The sequence below is a fragment of the Octodon degus genome, unplaced genomic scaffold, assembly GCF_000260255.1.
Source record: "Octodon degus isolate 3935 unplaced genomic scaffold, OctDeg1.0 scaffold00029, whole genome shotgun sequence".
In the NCBI taxonomy this organism is placed as follows: domain Eukaryota; kingdom Metazoa; phylum Chordata; class Mammalia; order Rodentia; family Octodontidae; genus Octodon; species Octodon degus.
Genome location: NW_004524605.1, coordinates 6,696,714 through 6,712,302, shown reverse-complemented (window position 1 = coordinate 6,712,302; position 15,589 = coordinate 6,696,714). Strand labels below are relative to the sequence as shown.

The 15,589-nt window shown below is 51.1% G+C and overlaps 1 protein-coding gene across 1 annotated transcript in view; it reads left to right on the top strand.

The window, feature by feature from the left end:
- Fat2 (FAT atypical cadherin 2) overlaps positions 1 to 15,589 on the top strand; it is an 88,829-nt gene that overhangs the window by 19,345 nt on the left and 53,895 nt on the right. The window contains exons 2-5 of the mRNA XM_004629367.2: positions 1,107 to 4,382; positions 6,222 to 6,536; positions 12,979 to 13,037; positions 14,329 to 14,640. Of these exons, the coding sequence (XP_004629424.1) occupies positions 1,121 to 4,382; positions 6,222 to 6,536; positions 12,979 to 13,037; positions 14,329 to 14,640 (3,948 nt within the window). The 5' untranslated portion in view covers positions 1,107 to 1,120. The remainder of the gene's footprint in view (positions 1 to 1,106; positions 4,383 to 6,221; positions 6,537 to 12,978; positions 13,038 to 14,328; positions 14,641 to 15,589) is intronic.

The window sequence follows — 15,589 nt, the reverse complement described above, 5'->3', positions numbered from 1 at the left end:
TAGCTGGCCTACTGTGTGGGCTGGGTGAGGCCCCATCTCTCCCTGGGCAGGCAGCTGAAGTCCAGGATTCCAGAGCCATCTATGCTCTGGTTGCCAGTAAGGGACAAGAAGGGATGCGTAGTGCTACTGTGCATGAGCCTGCAGCAGGGCAGCAGCCTCAGTCTGCAACCCAGGGGGAGCGGCTTCCTTCCTCTCATGGGCCTTAGCCTTTTACTTTAATGATGGTTAATATTAGAACCTGCTGTATACCAGGCACCTTGCTAGCACCTGTACCTTTATTATTTCCTTTGATTTATTTATTTATGTTGTGGTTTTTGAGGCAGGGTTTTGCTATTTAGTCCACGCTGGCCTCGAACACATGGTGACCCTCCTGCCTCAACTTCCCTCTGCTAGGATTACAGATGTGTGACCATGCCCTGTTCTTTTAATTTTTAGAACAACTCAGTGAGATGAATGATGTTCTTATCTCTATTATACAGGTGAGAAAATCTGAACTCCTAAAGGTTGCCGGGAGCGGCACCTCTTACCAGAAGTGGAGGCTGGGCAGAAAGCCAGGCGACCCGAGGCCTACCCTGGGGTCCCAGCAACTTTCCTTTCCCCACCTGCATAGATGTCACTCAAACTGGCAGTAGCTTGTCCCTCATGGAGGGGCCTTGTAGGACGGACAATGAAAATACTGCTAAGCTTGGGTTCCAGGCTAAGAATCGGGACAGTTTTACCACCCCAGGGTACCTAGAGAGAGCTTTTAGAGACAGGAGTAAGCACCAGCACTGTGCTACCTGAGCTGGGTGCTCCAGAGAGGGTGTTGCAAGATTCAGGACGAACCCGAATTAGGCCCTGCCTATGAAGGATGGGTCAAAGAGCAGTGTAAAGAGCCCAGTTGACACTACTGACTTTTGGGGACAGGCACTTACGTCCTGTGCATTGCAGCTTAGCAGCACCCCCAGCTCTGCCTACCAGACACCCACCAACCGCCCAAGCAGAGCAGCCAGAAATGTCTTCAGACATTGCCAAATGTCCTCAGATGGCAAAAAAGCCCTCCAGGTAAGAACTAAATGGCACTAGGAACCATTTCTTCCCTAATTGCACCCTCTCTGTTTTGCCAGGAGTCCTTTTCACCATGACCATTGTTTTGCTGAGTTTGGCCATGTGGTTGCTCTGTCACGTGACCTGTGAGAAGCCGCTAGAAGGAACCGACTCCTCCTCCTCTGCTTGGCGCTTTACGCACTCCCTTTACAATGCCACCATCTATGAGAACTCTGCCCCCAAGACCTACGTGGAGAGCACGGAGAAAATGGGCATGTACCTGCCAGAGCCCCGGTGGGCAGTGCGCTACCGGATCATCTCCGGGGATGTGGTCAACGTCTTTAAGACAGAGGAATATGTGGTAGGGAACTTCTGCTTTCTAAGAATAAGGACGAAAAGCAGCAACACAGCGCTGCTCAACAGGGAAGTTCAAGACAGCTACACCCTCATCATCCAGGCCACAGAGAAAGCCTCAGAGTTGGAAGCCCTGACCCGTGTCGTGGTCCGCATCCTGGACCAGAACGACCTGAAGCCTCTCTTCTCCCCACCTTCGTACAGAGTCACCATATCTGAGGACGTGCCTCTGAAGAGCCCCATCTGTAAACTGACAGCCACTGACGCTGACCTGGGCCAGAATGCTGAGTTCTACTATGCCTTTAACACAAGATCCGAGATCTTTGCCATCCACCCTACCAGTGGCGTGGTGACGGTGACTGGGAAGCTCAATGTCACCTGGCGAGGGAAGTATGAGCTCCAGGTGCTGGCTGTGGACCGCATGCGGAAAATCTCCGAGGGCAACGGCTTTGGTAACTTGGCTGCTCTCACCGTCCACGTGGAGCCTGCCCCCAAGAAGCCCCCTGTCATCACCTCGGTGGTGGTGACCCCGCCTGACAGCAATAGGGGCACCACATATGCCACGGTGGTGGTGGATGCCAGCAGCTCAGGGGCTGAAGTAGACTTGCTGGAGGTTGTTGGTGGTGACCCCGGAAAGCACTTCAAAGCCATCAAGTCCTATGCCCAGACCAATGAGTTCAGGTTGGTGTCTGTCAAAGACATCAACTGGCTGGAACATCTCCACGGGTTCAACCTCAGCCTCCAGGCCAGGAGTGGGAACAAACCTTCACTCCGTTCCCAGATCAGGGGCTTTCACCTGCCACCTTCCAAACTGGCTTCTCTTAAGTTTGAGAAGCCCATTTACAGAGTGCAGCTGAGTGAGTTTTCCCCTCCTGGGAGTCGTGTGGTGCTGGTCAAAGTCACACCAGCTGTGCCCAACCTGCAGTATGTTCTAAAGCCATCCTCAGAGAGCACGGGGTTTAAGCTTCATGCTCGCACCGGACTGGTCACCACCACAAAGCTCATGGACTTCCGGGACCGGGCCCACTATCAGCTTCACATTAGAACCTCACCAGGCCTGGCGTCTGCCTTGGTAATCATCAACCTTGTGGACTGTAACAACCATGCCCCTGTCTTTAACAGGTCCTCCTACGATGGCACCTTGGATGAGAACGTTCCTCCGGGCACCAGTGTTTTAACTGTCACTGCCACAGACTGGGATGATGGGGAGAATGGCTTTGTCACCTACTCCATTGCTGGCCCCAGAGCTGTGCCATTTTCTATTGACCCTTTCTTGGGGGTCATATCTACCTCCAAACCCATGGACTATGAGCTCATGAAAAGAATTTATATCTTTCGAGTACGGGCGTCCGATGGGGGAGTGCCTTTTCGCCAGGAGAAGGAAGTATCTGTTTCTCTTAGGCTCAAGAATTTGAATGACAACCGGCCAATGTTTGAAGAAGTCAATTGCAGTGTGTCTATTCGCCAAGACTGGCCAGTAGGAAAGTCAGTGATGACCTTCTCAGCCATAGATGTGGATGAGCTTCAGAATCTAAAATATGAGATCCTGTCAGGCAACGAGCTGGGGTATTTTGATCTAAATCATTTCTCAGGAGTGATAGCCCTCAAACGTCCTTTCACGAATCTTGGTGCTGGTCAATCCACCAGCTATTCTCTGAAAATCACTGCCTGGGATGGCCAAAACTATGCCTTGCCCACAACACTGAATGTCACTGTGGTGAAAGACACTCGTTTTGAGGTTCCTGTCACATGCACTAAAACAGGGGTGTTGACACATTTCACCAAGACGGTCCTCCACTCAGTTGGGCTGCAGGACCAGGAGCCCAGCGATGAGGAATTCTCTGCTCTTACCACATACCAGATCAACCACCATGCCCCCCGCTTTGCAGACCACTTCCCCCAGTCCATTGACGTCCTCGAGAGTGTCCCCATCAACACCTCGCTGGCCCGCCTGGCAGCCACGGACCCTGACACTGGCTTTAATGGCAAACTGGTCTATGTGATTGCTGACGGCAATGAGGAGGGCTGCTTTGACATTGAGCTGGAGACAGGACTGCTTGCTGTGGCTGCTCCCCTGGATTATGAAACCACCAGTTTCTACCTCCTCAATATAACAGTGTATGACCTCGGGACTCCCCAGAGGTCCTCCTGGAAGCTGCTAGCAGTGAATGTGAAAGACTGGAATGACCACGCCCCCAGATTCCCTCCTGGTGGCTACCAGCTAACTGTCTCCGAGGACACAGAGGTGGGAACCACCATTGCAGAGTTAAAAACAGAAGATGAAGATTCAGAAGACAATGGCAGGGTTCGCTATGCCTTGCTAAGCCCCACGGAGAAGTTCTCTCTTCACCCTCTCACTGGGGAACTTGTTGTCACAGGCCATCTGGACCGTGAAGCAGAACCTCAGTATGTACTCAAGGTAGAGGCCAGGGACCAGCCCAAGAAGGGCCACCAGCTCTTCTCTGTCACAGATTTGATCATCACACTAGAAGATACCAATGATAACTCTCCCCGGTGCATCACAGAGCTCAACAGCTTGAAGGTGCCAGAGGACCTGCCCCCAGGGACGATCTTGAAGTTTCTGGATGCCTCTGATCCTGACCTGGGCCCTGCAGGAGAAGTGCAATATGTCTTGTTGGATGACATCCACGGGACCTTCCGGTTGGACCTGGTGACCGGGGCGCTGAGTCTGGAGAAAGAGTTGGACTTTGAGAGGCGGGCTGGGTACAACCTCAGCCTGTGGGTCAGTGATAGTGGGAGGCCACTGGCCCGCAGGACCCTCTGCCACGTGGAGGTGATCGTCTTGGATGTGAATGAGAACCTCCACCCTCCTCGCTTTGCCTCCTTTGTGTATCAGGCCCAGGTGCAGGAGAACAGCCCCCTGGGAACTCAGGTGATGCAAGTGACAGCCCATGATGATGACAGTGGCTCGGATGGGGAGCTCCAGTACTTCCTCCGGGCCGGCACTGGCCTTGCAGCCTTCAGTATAGACCCAGACACAGGTGCTGGGGCTGAGGTCGGGTGGGAATGGCAGGGCCTGGGGGGAAAGGAGATGAAGGGAAATCAGAGGCCATTCTGGAAGAAACCAGGCTGCAGGCAGAAAAGGAAGGCGGTAAACATGGATTCTCTTTCCTGTGCCTTTATTTTAAATTCATCTTTGCTGGAAGTCCACACACATGTAGACACATACATGTTCTGTTTATGAAAGTAGCACATGGTGGTTATACATCCTTTTTTTTTTTTTTGTGGAACCGGGGATTGAACTCAGGCCCTTGTGCTTGCCAGGGAAGCGCTTATTCCACTGAGCCATCTCCCCGGCCCTATACATTCTTATATAACCACATATAAAGGATAGATGTCCTTCTGTGTTCTGCCTATCTCTAGATATAATCTTTATTAACAATTACATCTCTAGTCTTCTAAATTTCTTTTCTTTGCATCTAATATATTTTCACTATTTATTTTATCATTATGAGAACATAACTGACACTACTTCTGAAACATACTTTTTCGGGTAATGTAAGATTAGGACATCATATTGTGTGGTTTTGTCCTTTTAGTTATCCTTATATTCTGTGGTATAGTTCTATAGTGTATATCCTCATTTATGTACTTTATTAATAGGAATGAGTCTGTAGGAAAGCTTTTTTTTTCTTTTTCCTGAGACTGGCTCTCACTATACAGTGAGGCTGGCCTTCAGCTTGCTTATGTAGTCCAGGCTGGCCTTGAACTCTTGATGCCGCCTGCTTCAGCCTCAAGTGCTGGGCGTTGCAGGCATGTGCCACCACACACAGCTTTGTAGGAAAATTTTTACAATGAAGTCGCAGGGTTGAAGAATAATGTCTACTTTTGTGTGTGTGCAGTATGGGGGATCAAAGCAGCCAGGAGCTTAGCAGGTACCTGCCCCGAGCTACGTCCCCAGCCTGATAACGCAGGTTTTTATGATGACAGTGATTCCCACATTGCCCTTGAAAATCGTGACAACTACTTCCTTATTCTACTTTTGGGCTTTGTAGAAAAAAGGAACAATTCGGCAAATGCATACTGAACACTCACTGCTGAGACAGAGCCCTGGGGAGGCCCAAGAGGCACAGAAGTAGGTGGCTACTTGAAAGAGCTGACAGCTTGGGGAATAGGAGGACAGGGCTGGGGGGTGTGGTGGAAAAGGCATTAGACTGGGTCAATGCCAGCCCCAGTTCTTTCACTTACTTGCTATATTATATAATCTTAGCTAAGCCAGGTTCCCTCTCAGGGCCTCAGTTTCCCTGTGTCTTCTCTGACCCACTCTTCCCCCCGACTCAGGCTCCACCAGGTGGGGGGCCATGAGAGCTTAGGGTGCAAGCTGCCTCTGCCTCCTATGGGCCCCCAAGCTCCAGCTCTGAGCTGGCCCCTACTAGGCAACTGTGCAATGAGCAAGCTAAGAATGAAGCGAAGGCCCTAAAATCATGAAAGTGATGGAAAAAATGTGCCAGCCACATCTCTGACTCTTAAGCTGATGCTCTAGCAGGACTTAGCTAATGAGGAAAAGGGCTGAAGGGTGACGAGAAGGAATTCCACTTATAGAACGCTCAGAAGTCACTGAAGTGTGGTGAAGTAGTCAGAGGAAAGCAGGCTCTCTCCTGTCTTCTGGAAGCCCTGCGTAGGCCAAGATAGTTGGCAGTGCAGCCATTCATTCTCCTGTGTTCAGCTCAGCATCCCCCACATCACACTGACAGCTATTCGCTTCTTGTGGAATTCCTATCCATAACTGCCTGTGGTACAGACGGGGAAAGGCTGGCTGGATGTTTTCTAAAGCCACTCTGGCTCTAAAGTAATTTGGGTTTGGTGATTCGTTGTCCCAGGAATGATTCAGACCCGGGCACCTCTGGACCGAGAATTCGTATCCTTCTATTGGTTGACTGTGCTGGCCATGGACAAGGGCTCTGTCCCTCTCTCATCTGTCACTGAAGTCTACATCGAGATCATAGATGTCAATGACAACCCACCCCGGATGTCCAGGCCTGTGTTCTATCCCTGCATCCCCGAGGATGCACCCCCAGGTACTTCTGTGCTGCAGCTGAAGGCCTTCGACCCTGACTCCAGCTCTCAAGGGAAGCTGACCTTCAACGTCACCAGTGGGAACCATGTGGGCTTCTTCGCAATTCACCCTTCCACAGGTAAGGACCCAGAAAGCAGAGTGAACGGGTATCTCTGCAAAGATAGTACTCAGAGTGTGCTCCCAGCATCCTCAGCATTGCCTGGGAAACTTTCTTTTTCTTTTCTTTCTTTCTTTCTTTCTTTCTTTCTTTCTTTCTTTCTTTCTTTCTTTCTTTCTTTCTTTCTTTTTTTTTTTGGAACCGGGGATTGAATTCATGCCCTTATGCTTGCCAGGGAAGTGCTTATTCCACTGAGCCATCTCCCCGACCCCATGGGAAACTTTCTTGGCACTTCAGATTCTCAGGCCTCACTTTGACCTACTGAACCAGGGCCATGAGGGTAGGGCCTGGCAACCTGTGTGCAGGGGATCCTAACAAGTGACAAGTCAGAGACACTCTTCTACGAAGTCTGTGTCTAGGCACATAAGAAGCTCCTGTTCTCTGTCTTGCTTTGGCATGTCTTGCTTTAGGTTGTCCAAAGGTCGAGGCAGGACTCGACATCCCAGAACTCCCAAACTCTCTATCCTCTGACCCGCAAGCCATGAGTCAGATACCCCCTCATCCAGTGCCAGACCATCCCAGCCCTCCCAACAGACGGTGGCAATAGGGGCCCTTCCACTGATGCAGCCCTTGCACTCGTGGCTGTCCTTGGCCCAAGGCCCCATGGAGAAGGGTGATTTAAAGGAACCCAAAGGCCACAGCTTGGTGGCCATAAGGCAGGTAAACCCCACAGAGGTGTTCTGTTTGACGTGCACAAGATTTAAACAACAACTTTTGAAGTTATGGCCAACATTTAAACATCGACAAATTCTACAGAGTGCTCCAGATTTTGGATGGCTCTTTAAAAACAGGAATGTGTGTGGCCACATGGTCTTAGCCCTGCAATATTCCAGAGGCTGACAGTGGCTCCCTGTGAAGACTGGCACATGTCCTGGGGTCCCCCACGGCCCTGCCTCTTATTGTCTTACTGCCAGCCTGCTCCCCCACGGATATCCCCTGCCTGCCTCCCTTTGGCACTGAAGTTTGAGAGCCACTTCCCAGGGCTGCAGGTAGATCTCCCAAGCTGGTCACATCTTCCTCACTAGTCCTGTCACAGAGAGGGCTGACATTTTTTCTTCAGAACTTAGTATCTTACTTCATCCTTTCCTTTCATCCCAGGAGGACAGAATCCTGTCAGGACAGGAGGGAGAGGAAAGGGAGAGTGCTCAATGGGCTTCTCACTGGTCTTTAAGACAAAGAGGATTGGAAGGGGCCATGCGCTGGGAGGCCAGGGGCAGATGATAACTGGGGCATACAGTGTCTGTCTGCACCTGGGACATTTGTGGGGCTAACTTCCTGTTAACCTTTGACCTCTGGATATGGATTAGTCAGAGGAGGGTACTTTTGCCCTGAAAAACTGGCCTAAGCCAGTTCTCTACCTGGGGCTGCCCTGTCCCTCCCTTTGCAGAGGAGCAGTGGTATCTCTCACCCAGCGCATTAACTTCTCAGCTTCTCCCAAGTTCCTGTTCTGTTTACTATCAACAGTTCCTTGACAGCAAGTCTGGCAAAATGCCCTCGATGGTAGATATGTGGCTAATTTTCCTACAGTTGAGGGAAAGAACATTTTATCAGCATGAGCTTTTTTTTAAAAATAAAAGACTCCATCAGCCATGAGCCCTTAGCCCTCCTTCCTCGTCTCTGTCCCATCTTCTTAGTGGGGTAGTGTGGATGGTTTCTTTGTGTCCTTAAGACAAACCCTTAGCTTGCTATGCCCCACAGACCTGTGCTGACTGGCTCCTCTGTCTTCACCTTGTCCCTCTCATGCTGCACTTCTGGGTTCCAGCCCATGGCTGTGCTCAGCATGGGGCTCTGCCACCAGAAGCCTCTTCGCTCCTTCGGTGTGCTGCACCTCAACCCTTCCTTCAGATCCCAACCCTGCTGTCCTTTCCTTTGAGAAGTGTTCACTGACAGCATCATACACTTCCTGGCATCCCTTCCTCCCTTTTGTAACCCTCGTGATGCAGCTATTTTATCTGTGTATCGCTCCATTAATTAGCCATGTCCCCCTAGACTTCAAAGAGTCTCCAGAAAAGGAATCTGGACTGTTCTGCCCATCAGAATTATCCTCACTACCTGTGCTCAGTAAGTTGTTGATAGATAAGTGAATCTCTTGTCCTTGTCCACAGTCTACTAAGCTGCACTTAGCAGATCTTTAAAGGTGTCCGCCTTCACTAGGCCTTTAACCAATCTGTGGTAGGGAGACTGAAGAAGCACACATGGTTTTGATCTTAGAGAACTTAGTCTACCAGGAGCATGAATATGTAGACATAAATATGACAGAGCAGGGACACAGTAAAACTTTGTACAGATGAGGCTGCTTGGAGGAAACCGGTGCCCTCTGTTGGAGCTGTGGGCTGGCTGCGTGGAGTGGGCCTGGGTGTGTGGAGCTGAAGCCTGGGGCAGATGTGACAGGCCACAGCGTTGGGTGGTGTGTGGCAAGGGAATGTCCTGAACAGCCACCATCAGGGAGGAAGATAGCGCCTTGCTGAGGAGAAAGCAAGCAGGCCCACTTTCTGAAGTGTTTCTCATTCCACAGCGTACATGTGGTGCGGTCTCAGGAAAGCTGTTTCAGAACGTGTCTTAGTCTGTGTTGTGCTGCTGTAACCGAAGCCCACAGCCTGGGTAGCTCACACCAAGTAAGGCTTATTTGGCACATGGTCTGGAGGCTGGAAGTCCCAGGTCGTGGTGCTGGCATCCGGTGAGGACCTCTGTGCTGCAAGCCGGGTGAGCCAGAGCAACGTGCTAGCCCTGGCTTCTCTTCCTTGTAGAGCTGTGAGTGTCATCACAGAGACACAATTCCATCTGACCCTAAGTGTCTCCCAAAGGCTCTATTTCCACAAAAGATTCAGACGTGCATCTGCAGATTGAGTTTCTAACACATGAACTCATAGGGGAGCACATGCCAATCAGCACTGCTGTGTTCCTGAATTTCTGCCCTCGCTGCCTCTGACTTCTGTGAGGCTTACCAGGGCTAACACATAGAGATACCCATGCTTGGAAGAGTGGGCATGTCGAGCCCTGAGAGCACTGGCGCTACGGTGCCGAAGGAGGACCCAGAGAGGGACAGAGAGGTAAAGGTAACTGGGGCAACACCTGGGCTCTGGTGCGTCAAGGGGAAGACAGTAGAGGGAACAGGAATCCATCAGAAGTGGAATCAAGAGCTGCTGAAAAACAACTGGGAGAGGGAGGGGAAGAAGGAAAGGGCAGAGGTGGGTCTGAGATGGGGTGATGGAGAAACGTGTGTGCAGAAGAAAAAAAAACGGTAACAGCTCCACCAACTGAGCGCCACCTCAGGCCAGGAGAGGGACTGCACCTCCTCCTCAGTGTGGGCAACCCCACCTTGCCCAGTGACAGGGGCATTCCCTGGGACAGAGGGTACTGATGGCAGGAGGTAGAGGAGCGTGACAACGGGGCCAGCAGCTCAGGAGTCACTGGGCTGTGACCAAGCTAGATGTAGGGGAGGCAAGAAGGGCAGGGGAAGAGCAGAAGAGCATGTGACAGACATAGGGAGAAGGGGAGAGCGAGTATTAGAAGGAAGAGAGTGTGACAAGAGACACACGAGGAAGTCCATAGAAAAAGGTGTGCAGGGAGAGGGAGAGGACCAGCCACAGGGAGGAGAGGCATGGGGAGAGCCGAAAGGGCGGCTGCGAGATGCCCTCACCCTTTGCTCCCTGCCCGAGGGCTCTCAGGCCCTGAGCCCTTGTGCTGGGGGGTCAGCTGGGTGCGTGAGGAAGGCGTCTCATTACCAGCAGGCTTCCACCTGTGACCAGAAGACACCCAGCGTCCGGGAGCCACCTCCACTCCCTCCCACTCCTGCCCTGGAGCTATGAGGACAAAGCTAGTTGACACTGCGCAAGGCAATAACACATTCCTCATCAGGGCATGCTCTTCCTTCGTGGGAGGCTCCTCCCCCACACTGAGCCCCTTTCCCACACTGGCACCCACCTGGAGCCACCAGTCCCTCTGCGGAGCTTCCATTTGCACACTTACTTGCACTGTCGCTGTCATGTCATCACCTCAAGACCAGTAACCTTAACGAGAGCTTTCAGGAAGGTCCGCTGACAACTACCGATAGCTCTGCTATCCTTTGAAGGAGACCTTCTTTACCAGGTGTGACCTCCCAGGCTGAGGGCTTAGAACAAGTCTGAGCCCCTCATAACCTCAACTTTGAGCTCCCTGACTCCTGCAGAGAACTGCCACCTTCTCTCCCTTCTTGTCATAGTGTAGAGCCTCCACAGCTCAGCAAATTCCAAGTAGGCTCACAAATCATCAAGCTGGCCCGGTTCCAGGTGATCTGAGAGGAGCCCAGGTCTTGCTGGCCGTGGAGACAGCCAGTACGAAGTCCTAGGGGAACAATAATGACAAGAGCAGAGGGAAACACTACCACAGTGATTTCTCCAGAGCCACGGTCTCAGATCGTGGTCTCAGTTATAACTCTAGACGAGCTACCCTTTTGCCTCAGTATATTGTGCACAGCACATTCACAGCTACAAAAAAGTGAACCTGAAATATTCACATGTTCTTTCTTTGTTTATGTAATTCATGTACCTCTTCCTTTATATGAACCCATAATAGGTTTTAGCAGCAGCAGTGATGGTGGGCAGTGGTGCAGCAGAGAAGCAGAAATGGGGGGCGGGGAAGCCTTTATTAACTCTGAAGACACAGAGAGGTCGGAGGGCAGGAAGATGGGCAGATGCTCTGACCTGAGCCAGGGAGTAGGGGGATGGGAGTGGGGGGAGGGGGGAGGTTGTATAGACTTTGCTAGGGGCGGAGCTTGAGGGGCAGGTTCAGCCACACACAAGGAGCTGATTGGAGGCTCCCGTGTGTGGGTGGGAAAGGTCAAAGGAAATTGTATCCAGGGCTGGAGTGGGGAAGGAGGAGGAAGTGGTCCTTGGGAGCTAAACTGTTGTTTTAGGGACTCAGCGATGTTGGATCAGGGCTAGGATAATTTAGCAGTCTGTACTTGGGCCGGAACCTATCAGCCCATACTTGATTGTTTACTTTTAGAAGCGCAACTTTGATGAACACGGGTGTGCTCCATCACCCCAGATTTCTGCCTTTAATTCCTTAGACTAATTACTCAAAGTGGAATGAAAAGTTCAGAACTTAAAGCCAAGGACCTTGGGTTCACCCCATCCAACTTTTACAGAGGCAGTTTGAGGTTCAGGGACTCAGAATCAAGTCGGGGCGTGGCACCAGGGGCATGAGCAGATGCCCTAACAAGAACCCAAGGCTGCATCTGAGGGCCCGCAGTGCTGTAAAAAGGGAAGGAAGGGGGCTGAGTCAGGTGATGGCGCCTTGCTGGAGTGGAGCCCTTGCAATTCCAAAGACTGGAATCATTCCCCATCTCCACCTTGCCCCCCCCCCACCCATTAGCTGAAGTCACCAAATTGACTCAGTCATCTGCAGATGGAACAGATAGAAACCCAGGCCACACCAGCCCAGGTGACACAAGACGCTGCTCTTCTTTACCTTACCAAGAGGTCCAGACATGCATGGCTGCAGGTGTAGCCCCAGCCTGGGTTGCATGAAGTGATGAAGACCCTGCCCCTGCCTCCTTTGCTCCGAGCGGGGTCTTCTGGCAGTCTTGCGCTCACGTTTCACAATTCCTTCTCAGCGTACCTGGCGTGCAGCAGAGATTGCTTCCTATAGCTTTCCCCGGAGGTCCCAGAGTTGGCTCTCACGCCTCAGACGGGCCATCTGTCCGCACTGCACCAGTCTCAAGCTATGCACTTTACTCCAGGCATGGAGTGAGTCAGCCTCATGCTAGATCACAGAGGCCTGAGATTGGGAGGGATGTAGTTTACCTTCAGGAGAAGTGGAGTCTTTTTATTAAAAAAAAAAAAAAAAAAAAGGGAGAGCAGATGACAGCTAAGTGCGGACATACTCGTTGAATTTCTGTGACAAGGACTCAAAAGTCTCACCCTGGCATTGCTGACAGTCGTTCTTGTGCATCCCCTAATTGTTGCTTCCAGCCAGCACCATTCTGTTTGAGTGGCATCTGATTGGGCAGGCATCTGATTGGGAGAACATCTGATTGGGCAGACATCTGATTGGGAGAACATCTGATTGGGCAGGCATCTGATTGGGAGAACATCTGATTGGGTCATATTCTGACTGGGAAAGCATCTGACTAGGCCAGCATCTCATTGGGTAGGCTTTGGCTGTTGCATTGTTGACCTATCGCTCTTGCCTAGTGGTGAAAGCTGGATGTAAGTGGGATTTTCAGGTAACACCTTACCTCTGTGTTCTCTCCGACCTTCTCACTTTCCCTTCCCTCTCCCCAGTATCCCACTTCCCCTTAACATACTTGTTCCCTGAAGACCAGAAGAATTCTCATCTGTGGTTTGAGTGTCATTCTGAACATCCCAATGTAGCAGCCTCGGGAGACCTTGGTTCATGTCTCCTTCCATTTCTCCCCCAGGTCTCCTTTCCACGGCCCGGCAGCTGGACCGAGAAAGCAAGGATGAACATATCCTGGAGGTGAGGAGGCTGAAGAGGCTTGCTCACTGGATTCACTCGGAAGCTTCCTGAGGCTAGGCCGCAGGTCGTTTATGGAGTGGAGGCAGCCTTGGGCCCACACACAGCTCCACCCCTGTGGCTGAGCACAGAAGTGGGCTCAGAGAGGAGAGCAGACTTGAGCTCAGCCTTACTGTGGTTGGTGCTGAAGACTATCAGGTCTTTGCTGCCTCTTCAACCCTGAGAAAGGAAAGAATGTGAAATGGTATCCAGGCTGGCCAGGTTCTGCTCATTGATTAGTAATGCCTGACATGGGTGCAGGAATGTAGGGTAGAATACATGTGCTGTGTCTTGGTCAGTTCTGATTTCTAGTCCCTCCCCTGAGAATTATTTAAGGTTAGGCAGTACGTCAGTAGCAGAACCAGGATAAAAACCTCTGTCTTCTAGGTCTGTGCTCTTTCTAGTGTATCTTTAAGGTCACATAGGTGTCCCTGGTGCCTATTCCAATGAGATGCTTCAGTCAGTGATGTGGAGGGCATTACAGCAGAAGCGAAAATTGCCGGGTGGAATCCTAGCCATTTCTCCTCTAGAGACAGAACAGGGAGGGAGGCATATTCCTTGGCACGTTCTCTTTCCCTGTGTAAGGAGTGGGTATTGTCAGTGAGCAACAAACAAACAGCCTTCTAGGCCTCCAGACTGAAGCACTGTTCAAAGTTCAGCGACAGACATTTACCTTAAGCACTACAAAAATGTTATGATCCTGAACCGGGAGTGGAGCACCCAACGGCCTGCCATGCCTGTGGGGCTACTCACCGAGGGGTAATGGCTACCTACACAGAGCTCCGGATTCTGAAACTGCCTCGGGGAGTTTTATCTCAAGCCTTGGACTCAGTGTCTGGCTCCTAAGTTCCACCCACCTCTGTGGAAACACCTTCTCAAGTTGAGTAGCTTCAGGGAACCAGAGAACAAAGCTTCTGAGAATTACAAGCAAATAAAAAGCAAATAGTCTCTGAGAAGTGGCCTGGCCCTTCCCTGGCAAAGAGAAGTAGCTCTTGGCTTGGAAACTCTGGCCTAGAAGTCTTCCAGTTTTTTTCTGGTTCTTTTCTCTGTTCTTGTGGGCTTTCCTGAGGTGAAATTCCTAGAGAGCTGAGACCCAAGTGGATGAGGTCGTGATGATAAAATGAATGCAGAGAAACCAAAGAGCAAATATCAGCGTTCCCTCCTGTCCTGAGTAGTGGCCAGGGTGGCGGATGATGGACCTAGACAGTCCTCTGCATTTGGCCACTCAGGTGCTCCTGTCCAATTCTATCCCCAGGTGACAGTGTTGGACAACGGGGAGCCATCCCTAAGGTCCACCTCCAGGGTGGTGGTGTGCATCTTGGATGTCAATGACAACGCGCCTGTATTCTCCCACAAGCTCTTCAATGTCCGCCTTCCAGAGAGGCTGAGCCCAGTGTCCCCTGGGGCTGTGTACAGGCTGGTGGCATCAGACCCAGACGACGGTCTCAATGGCAGTGTCACGTACAGTATTGAGGAGAGTGATGAGGAGGGCTTCAGTATCGATCCAGTCACAGGTGTGGTGTCGGCCAGCAGCACCTTCACAGCTGGGGAGTACAACATCTTGACGGTGAGCAGTTGGCATGGGGGAGGGCCATGGCTGGCTGGTGACTTTCTGTCAAGGTGCAAGAGGAGGGAGACAGAGGGTGGCACAGCAGAAGTGTTGCCTTTAACCAAAGGACTCGATTCTAGGCCTTTCTCTTTGAGGGCTGGAAGGGTCTGGGAAATCTTGTTTCATTTGTTTGTTTTTGTCTTTGGTGGTGCTGGAGATTGAACCCGATACCTTCACGCTGAGCCGTAGCCTCAGCCCTTTAAAAATATGTTTTATTTTATTTATTTATTTTTGAGGGAAGGGTTTACAAGGTGTTCAGGGTCTCACTACTAGATCAGACTCATAGTGATCTGCCTGTTTACAGCCTCGCAAGAGCTGGGATTACAGGCATGCACCACCGCACCCAGTCTCAATTGCCTCTCAGTGCGCCCCAGGGGCGGGACCAGCACAGCAGGCCCAGGGCATCGAACCCCCAGCCCCTGCACCTGCTTGCAGGTGCTTATTTATTTATTTATTTATTTATTTATTTATTTTGCGCAGAATATATTTATTGAGGGAAAGAAAGCTCCCGTCTGAGAGAGAGACAGAAGGGGGCCCGAGCGGGTTGTCCCCCTGTAGGTGCTTTAATCCATTGCTCTATTTGGCTGGTGCTTATTTTTTATTTTGAAACTAGCTTAAGTTATTAAGTTGCCCAGGCTGGGCTCAAACTTTTAAACCTCCTGCCTCTACGTCCCAGCGCTGGCGTGCATCACCACACTGACTCTTCTCTGATCTCGTAGATAAGGATTTCGTGAAAGAAACAAAGGCTTTGGCCTCAAATGAGGCCCAGGTTTTGAGCCTAATGCTGCCATTTGACCACCGTGAGACCTTAGACGAACCGTTAAATTCTTTGGAGTCTTTTAGTGTCTGTTTACTTGGAATAAGAGCGTTTTTCTTGTAGGAAGCCAGTTTGTCAAGTGGCTAGGCC